The sequence below is a fragment of the Perna viridis genome, chromosome 11, assembly GCF_037379345.1.
Source record: "Perna viridis isolate PV_CMFRI_1.1 ecotype Kerala chromosome 11, ASM3737934v1, whole genome shotgun sequence".
NCBI classification, from domain to species: domain Eukaryota; kingdom Metazoa; phylum Mollusca; class Bivalvia; order Mytilida; family Mytilidae; genus Perna; species Perna viridis.
This window is the reverse complement of record NC_142455.1, coordinates 24,693,009-24,702,334: the sequence shown is the minus strand read 5'-3', so window position 1 is coordinate 24,702,334 and position 9,326 is coordinate 24,693,009. Positions and strand designations below refer to the sequence as shown.

Here is a 9,326-nt window from a genome sequence, read left to right as displayed (position 1 = left end):
AGAAATATATTAACAGTAAACGTAAAACAGATAATATAGGGTTATTAAATGGTTATTTTCATATTAATCCTGTATTGTGTCCAAGTACAGTCGTATTGGGTTGAGATCACTTGTATTGGCCCTCGGCTTCGCCTCGGACCAATACAAGTGATCTCAACCCAATACGACTGTACTTGGACACAATACAGGATTAATATGAAAATAACCATTTTATGATCCCTTTATTAACTGATGATTTAAAATAACAGGAGTTATCTGTACAAACCTTTAAATACAGCTCAGTATAATGGCGGACAAGTTTAACTTTTATACAGGGCCAGAATTAATACAGGGCATAGAATGACACAGTGTTATTATGCCAAGTCAAGAATGGATTTTTAAAAATAAAAATAACGAAACTATTTGTAACCAAGATCAAGAACTCTTTTGACCTACAATAAAGCCTTTCCTTGCAAACAAAGGCTATAATTTCTAAACTGACATCCATTATTTTAAATGAAAACGAAAACCTCATATTTTGTTTTAAACCTGTAGATACTGTTTTTTTTTTTATTTTCTTTATTTTTTTAAAGCAAAATTTTATATGTAAATTAGGTATTTAAAAAAGCCCCTGCATGGTTTTGATCAAGTGTCACTTAACGTATCTGGAAAAAACAGGAGTACATTAACTTTAATTAATCATATTTCTAATTGATTGTACAAACTTTTAAGATTTTCAATGGAATAACCCCAACTTACTTAAAATACCTCATTAAACCTAAGAATTCTTCATTTTCTTTCTGATATTCTAATACAATAGAAAAACTAGGGGTAAGAACCATCAGATATGGCCTACATTCTTTTTGGAATCCTGCTCTAAAATTTACCACATGAATTCAAGGAAGAGTTGTCTATGGAGCATTTTAAAGGACTTGTTGGAAAGTGGGAGGGGTATAGGTAAATACAGTTTTTACAGATATCACATATCTTTTAGACTCTAAGGAGTGGATCGTACATGTATGTTATTTTCATGCTATATTTTGTATGAAATGTTTTTTATTTATTTTTAGTTTGCTTGAATTTGTATGGCAAGCCTTATAGCTTATACAGTCTGCTTTACTTACATTTATGTATGTCTATGTTTGTATGCGTTTAATTTTTGTCTTAAATGTTTCTATGTCATGTAGAGTTATGTATGTAATGTCGATTTTAAAAGTTCATTAGAGTTTATGTTATTTGTTTTAATAATTTATCGACTTAAAAATAAATATTACTTGACTTAACTTGTCACGAAGTGTCAAAAGTACCGATGGTCAGTCAATTTCTGCTCTAGATCATACTGCAGTGGCGGATCCGGGAGGGGGTGCGTCTTTTTTAATGGAATAATTGTCATTTTCATGAGTAAAATTGACAAAAAATTGTTAATAATGACCTAGCACCCCTCCCTTTCCTGGGGAACATCGGCTGCTACCCCACTTTTTTCAAAGCGCATGTCTGGATCCGTCCCTGTACTGACACATTTTCGACTGAAGAACTATAGTATGACATTGTTTCACAATTTATTTCTAAATTATAATTTACAAAACATAGACCTGCAGAAAAATGGAAAAAAAATAAAACTGTCGACACTAAACATTTATATTTTCTACATCTCTTCGGCGACAGCCATTTCTCAACAGCAAAACTATTTGGATTTCCCGGTCAGCTGCCTGGGACGTATAGAGTATTGGGGCGGTTTGGCATTAATTTTATCGCATTGATAACAAATCAAGTCGCCCCAAGACAAGTCGTCCTAGAGATAAGTCGCCCCCTACCAAATCATGCGAAAATAATTAGTTTAAATTATACTTATTGTTACATAAAATGCATTTATATTTTGATTGGGCGACTTGTCATCAATTAGGGGGCGACTTGTCTTTATGAAGTGGGCGACTTGTCTTAATTATTTGGGCGACTTCACTTGGGGGCGACTTGACTCGCATTCATCGCATTCCCCCTATTCAGGGAATGGAATCGTCTGGATGAAAAATGACACGTGATCTCTGACTACTACTTGGGTAGTCGTCATATTGAGTTGCAGAACAGGAAAATTATATTGAATTTATTGCTAGCAAGCTAATTGACAGTTGACAAGATCTTCATATTACTACAGGAAAAACATTCTTCTTAGGTTTTGATTACACGGTAAGCTTAGTACTCATAGTATAATTGTTTTGTTTCTGCTCCACTTCACTGTTCTCGGAAACCATGACCATGTCACCCTTGGATTTGTTTACTTTGCTACTATATAGTACTAATAAAGAGTATTCAGCAGCAGTTATAAAACATATCATGGTCTGCGAAACTGTTTTTGGTATATTTGTAGGGAGTTATTACTCAGTAATTGGTTGAATACGACATTCTGGTAATCTATCCACATCTATTTATAGAATAGTATTTTTGGATACGCGGAAACCACCTTTTTATTCCTGGACAATCAATAGGGAAAAAACATTGAGCCCATTTATGCTGGACGTAACTAACTGTAAACTGTTTTATTTTTAATTCCAAAGATAAATGAATTTTGAAACAATTTTCAGTAATGTTACAAAATATTTTGGTTAATATTATTTATGTACAATGTACATGTATACTGGTCAGAGTGTAGATCTTATATTTCAAGACAAGCGATTCTTGCTATCTGTTCACCGATATTTTATACCTTGATGAGAATTGTATGGTAGCTCATTTTAAAGAGCAAAGAATCTGAAAAGATCTTAAGATGTTTTATTACAAATTTTGGGCATGAGATTCTTTCACACAAGAGGATGAAAAATCGGTTGGTGAGAACTACTCCTTGACCAGTATCTGCATACATATAGCTTTTCTAAATGAATTGATTGAATGGTTTCATCTATTTGCTTTCCAGACTCTTGTTCAAATAGCATCAACTCTTCATCATGACAACTAGTGTTAGAGTATGGACGTTTCCAAATATTCCTGGTGAAGTAAATTTGAACCAGACTGCTCTACACAGTGAAAATCTTTTGAAAACCAAATCAACTGTACTTCCCTTGCCAACTTTGGACAGCAGCACAGATTTCCTGTTGACCTCCAATTTAAATGATATACTTCATAATGGAAACATTTCTAAGTTGGTCAGTCTAAGTGAAATTAAGCCTGGTAAGTCAACATTGTAAGCTTTTTGAAATGACATATTTTTATGTGCTAGATGGTAATGGGGGTTCAATGAATTCATTTTTTTTCCTCCTCATAAATCTAAAAAGAAAATTCAGTGTTTTATGAATTATTGACTATAATTTTGAAATAAGATACTTGAAGCAACAGAATTATTTTTAGCGTCAAAATCAAACTAAATTAAAGTATGATTGAATGAACAGTTTTAATGCTTATTCACATGAAATTTTTATTCTGGTATTTTCAATGTCGTTGTTTGCTGTAATTTAATCTATACTAGATAGGGGCATCATTTGATATCTTTGCCATTTTGATTTATTTACTATAGTATTGAAATTTGTATGATAATGCACTCGAATGATTGTATTATAAGATACATGTATTTTTTTTTATTTTCAGATTTGACAGAAGAAAAAAAGAGTCTACCACCAAGGGAAGATGATAGTGTTGCATCTGGCAGCACTTTCCATCCATCCGATTTAACAGTGGCTACTTCCGAACAAAGTTCTCAGCAAGATGTAGTTCAGTTGAAAAATGCCCATGAGCTGACAAATACAGTCTTCAATGAGATAGAGCCATCAGATAAAAATACCCAGGCAATTTATACAGCTGTCAGAATTGATACTGAGGATCACCAAAACTTCATCCAACTATATTTAGATACCTGTAGTATAGGATACAGGGAAGAAATAGTAGTAACTGGCAATGACGGAGAAAATCTGCCAGTAAACGATAATGAAAACCGAACATACATTCCTGGGTAAGATTTTGCAGTGTAAGCAAACATACAAGCATGAACTTCTTAAAGAATTACTGTAAACAAATTAATTGTTGTGGTTGCTTATTTTTATGCTGAATCTGTTCATTTATCATATTTGTGGAATTTTATCTCATGGTTTCAAAAGTTGGATGTGTTGCATGATATAAATTTTTATTTTGTGGGTTTTAACTTTTTTAGCTAAATTTTACTGCATCATTTATTAATTTATTATTTGCTGTATATAATACGCAGTAACACGTCAAACTTGTTAACTTCTAAATTTACAAATAGTTGTAACCTTCTATTTTCTGACACAGGCAGATCATCTGCGGAGGAAAAGAAGCTCTAGAGATGTTGGCACATGATGCCAGCCGGAACAGACTATGTACAGGTGTCCATGGAATAATCACAAATAAGGTATAGAATTAGAAGAAGAAATCAAAAAGTGATTTGAAATATGAAATGGACCACAAAAATCATTTTTGGTCTTAAAAATGGACAACATGTCTTTAGCTAGATATTTATATGTCAGTTCAAATGTGTTGCATTAAATCTTAGTTATGGAATCTTAAAACAAAATTAATTTATGAACATTTTTTTTCTCTAAAAATATTAAGATATTTTATGCTCATCATCATCTTTGTACATTCAGGCATTTGATTTTCTGACAAATCCAAGGGCTGCAAAGGAAAGACAAAAGATTTTAGGAAGAGGAGGTAATGGAAAGGTAGATCTGTGGAATTATAAGGATTCTCAGTTTGTTACCAAAACGGTGAGTTACCTCCCTGTTACTGTAGAACACCATTTACTTTTATTGTCTATTAGTCAATCTGATATAGATTCTTTGTTCTTTTATTTTGTCAACTTGCAAAGAGAATCATTAGTGATTTTGTCACGGGTCAACATGAATGTACTGTCAATTCAGAAATAGTGGAATTACTTGTGTTGTTAATTTTAACCTTACTGAACAGTCCAAATTATGGTGTAATTCTTTATAAATATATTATTAAATGATTACTTGATTCGTGGACTGCAATCTAATCAATTGAAAGACAGTCACAGTACCAAAACAAGATAATACTAAACCTATTTTGCCCAAAGAAAACCAACCAATTAAAAGGCTTGTAACAAATCAATTTAAGCTTTTGTGAAATAGCTTATAATTCGTTTTTAACTTGCATTCACAGTGTAAACTTAAACTTTAAAATTGACTTGCTTCAACATTTATTGTTTATTTTAGATCTTCAGAGACTTCCGTCCAAACGAGGTTCTGTTTACAAACTCATTGAGCCATGAGTTTATTGTCAAGTCACATGGTTTGATAATCAGAGATGGGCAGCCACAAATTATTATGGATTATGCGGGTGAGATTAATGTGGATAAAGTATGAATTCTGAAAATTTAGATATATAATCATCATGGTCATGGTCATATATGCTGAAATTATGGAAACAGCTAGCTCTAGTAGTACATACTTGCAGTAATGATACTTGTTAAATAGAATTTTCTTTTCATAAGATTTAATCTAATTGCATCCAATGTTAGCTGGTTTTATTCCTTAACACTGTTATACTACAAAGATTCAGGAGAATGTAATTTGCAAGTTTTATGGTAAATTATTTCCCATGGTTTTCATCATTTAAAAGATTATTTTATACTTATTTGGTGAATCACTGGAAAAGTAAGGAAAGCAATTTTTACTCTTTATATTAAGGTGACAATCTTCTTCATTATGGATTGTCCAAGACTGCTGAAGAGAGCGAGATATGGAACTTTACATACCAGATCCTGGAAGCATTAGAGTACCTGCATGGAAAACAAATTAGACACTTTGATGTGAAGCGTAAGTTATTACATTTAAAGTTATGTATCAGATTCAAGAAATGGCAATAGTACCACATATGCTGTCCATCTTAAAGAATCATGTTATTTTTTTATACATTATACCACAAAATAAATTAAAATGCATTTAGTTTATAAAAATGGAATTACAAAATTTCTCTACATGTAGAGGAGGACATATTTGTATTACTTTTATACAGTATAAATATCCAGTTCAGTGAATGCATTTTCCATTGCAGCTGAGAATATTGTCCTAATGGAAGATAAATTTGGACATAAAACCCTGAAACTTGCTGATTTTGGTGGAGCTACACTCTTTACCGAGGATGTGGATTGTCTTAGCTGGACCCCAGCATACATGGCTCCCGAGATGTGTCAATTTTACTTGAATCGTCAGTTCCCGAAACATTGTGCTTTGATCGAGAAGTGTGGGGATGTAACAGAGAAATGTGATGTCTACTCCCTTGCCTTGTCCATACTGTTTATGTATGCTAGAGGACATATATTGATTAAGCATGTTACTAAAGGCATGCAGAACATTGTTGGACCAGAGAAGGCTGATGCTGTCAGCATGAATATTGTTGTTTTGGTAAGTTACATGCTTTAAGACAATTTTCTGAAGCAATCATTTGCTCTTAAGTCATAAAAAGCAGATCTAGTAGATTATATCATTTTATAAAAGTGTAAAGCCTCGTTTATAGCCTAATCAATACATAATTTGATAGCACTGCATGAGTCTTGTTCAGAAATAGAGACATTATGAAAATATCTCCGAAGCAGTTTGTTTTGTTATGGTATTTGTTAAATTCAGGATTGAATTTGGACAGCAAGTCCACACTCGAAATAACACATTGCATATAATTTGAAAATTGTTGAATATTCTTAGTACTTGGAATACTATTAATGAACATAATTGATATTTATTTATATTTGTGATAGAACGCCAAGGACCCAGCGTTAGGTTCTAACCTGATTCCTTTAAATGTTGGTAAAGACATGAGAACTCTTCTTACCTCTATGCTGAAAGGAAAAGTTGATGAAAGGGTAACTGCCAGACAGGCTATGGATATGATGAAAGGTAATATTTATCCATCAAGATCCAGTTGTAGAAGTGTCAGTGAAATCTCAGTAATGTCTTTATCTGAATTTAACTGACATTACTGCAACTCAGTACTGGCCATAGAAAGTATTGGCATTCTGAAGATTATGTTTGTGAATAATGACCACAAACATTATTATTATACCCCTGCAAACAAAGTTTGGCGGGTATTATGTCTTCTGTAAATGTGAGAGACTGATTTGTTACATCCACAAGATATCTGTGCTTGCTGTACCATTTGTAGGAATGTTTTTAACTTTTCCAGGAGAGTGAGTTTAATAGGGCATTAGAGACCTTCAGCTGTCTGTTATGATGAAAAAAATGTCAATATTTAAACATGTGGAAGTAATGGTTGAATAAAATTTCCCTACTTTAAAGATAACAATTCACCAAAAATGATTTATCTTAAGTTGTTCCTGTTCCAGGTTCTTCATTCATTAATAAGTCATACCATTTTTTTTTCAGAATTGGCATCTGAAGTCAAAGAAATTCAGCCAAAAAAAATCATCAGAAGAAAATCTAAATCTACTGAAAGTAAGCAAAAGGTAATTCGACCTAAATTACCGAAATTAGTTGTTGTCACCCTCGATAGGAAAGGCAAACAGATCAACAGGATCACCAGCGACCAGCCTATAGAGTATGGTAGTGAAAGACAGCATTTCAGCGATTCTCTTGACACGTTGGAGCAGCAAAAACCGCTACGAGACCTTAATATTGACTTACAACTACACAATCTACTAGAGCAGACTAAAAACATTGAAGATGAACGGATGAAACAAATTGTTGAGGATGAGAATCGGCCATTACTGAAACGTCTCATCAAAAGGAAGCTGAAAGAAAAGGTTAATGAAGATAGAGCCTTCAAAATGACCAAGATGATGGAAGAGTTGCAGAGTAGCTCTTCATCTTCTGCTAGTAGTGTGAAGGAGAATGTATCGTCTCTAAGTCGTACTGTCACTCCTGTTCCACCAGAACCAGACTACATGAATGTGGGAGGACCTGGCAATATTCCTAATTTTGACATTCTAGATTTCTGATTGGTCACAATGATGATATATTTAGTATGTGCAGTAATATCAGTATGTCCTGCTCCATGTTCATGTAGATAAACAGTAATACTAAGTGAGGACAGGACTCTACTAATTTTGACAACATGTGTCTTATCAAATATGTTTAAATTGAACTAAGTCATGTAATGAGCTTTAAAATATGAGTTGTTTCAGCTTTATTGAATTTTAAAAGTACATGTAGTTTGAAATACTATTTTATGAATATTATCATATTACAATTTTCTTTCTTAAACATAGTTTTAAAGCTAATAGATTTGTAGGTAAAAGTGGTTTTTTGTTGTTGTTTTACTTAGGTTGAATGCTTCAAACATTTCTAAAAATCTAAATTTTCAGTGCAATATGTATGTACTAGTAGGTTTATTTGTATATATGTAATAGCTGATTTATTTTTCTACCCCAATATTCTTACAGTGCTCTGTGATATGATTAATTGTTGTTGACATTCTTTTGTAACAGAACTTAAAATGTATGTAGCATGTATATTAATGTTGCGAAATAAACTTCAGTTGAAATATATGCTCCCAGTTTTAGTGAAGTATGGGTTGCTTATTTACGTTTGTTTCTGCGACAGATAACTAATATTAAATCTGTTCATTTTGTTCCAGTGAATTTTACCAATAAAGCCTTGAAGGAGCAAGATCATAATGTTATACATGTATACAAATAGAGGCTTTAAAGAATCTGGTTCGATAAGCAACATTCTATCTGTAAAAGCAGCTATATTTTCTTGGATAAAAATCTGTAACACTCATACCTTAGGAACAATCATATCAATTTTTAATGAATTCTGGCCAGTAGTTTCTGAGGAGAAAATTTTTAAATAATTACATCAAAAATAGCAAAACACATGGAACAAGGGCAATTACTCCAACATGGGTCAACAATATACACAAAAATTTGACCATAGAAAGATCTGATGCTGAACATTTTTACCCAGTCAGAATTTGGCTAAACTTCACAGTTTTGAAGATCTGTGCAAAAAACTTGTCTGACCATGTTCTCTTTTTAGTAACTGTGGCCATGTTTTTCCAACAGATGAAAAATCTCCACATCAGTTTTATGCAGAACACCCTAAGGAACATTCATACCAAGTGCGATTTTTAATTGGTTGGTAGTGTCAGAGGAGAAATTTTTGAAAAATGTAACATTCAAAATAGCAAAAAACACACCTATCAGAAATTGACTAAACCTAAGTTTTGAAATATATGCAAAAAATTTCTTTGTTCTGTTTTTAGTATCGGCAGCCATGTTTTTCGACAGATCAAAAATCCCCTCATCAGTTACATGCAGAATACCCTATGGAACATTCAAACTAGGTTGATAATACTTGGTTTAGAAGATTTTTGAAAGAAATAACATTAAAAATAGCCAAAAAAAGTTGAAAAAAGGACAATAACTC

At 32.6% G+C, this 9,326-nt stretch overlaps 1 protein-coding gene across 1 annotated transcript; it reads left to right on the top strand.

The window, feature by feature from the left end:
• Positions 1-1,997: 1,997 nt before the first annotated feature.
• Positions 1,998-8,443, top strand: LOC148603483 (uncharacterized). The gene is made up of 10 exons (XM_088551967.1): positions 1,998-2,163; positions 2,888-3,141; positions 3,556-3,916; positions 4,234-4,333; positions 4,569-4,688; positions 5,157-5,280; positions 5,631-5,759; positions 5,998-6,347; positions 6,698-6,836; positions 7,323-8,443. The coding sequence occupies exons 2-10, from the start codon at positions 2,919-2,921 to the stop codon at positions 7,892-7,894; spliced, it is 2,118 nt and encodes a 705-aa protein (XP_088408093.1). The 5' UTR covers positions 1,998-2,163; positions 2,888-2,918; the 3' UTR covers positions 7,895-8,443.
• Positions 8,444-9,326: the final 883 nt, after the last annotated feature.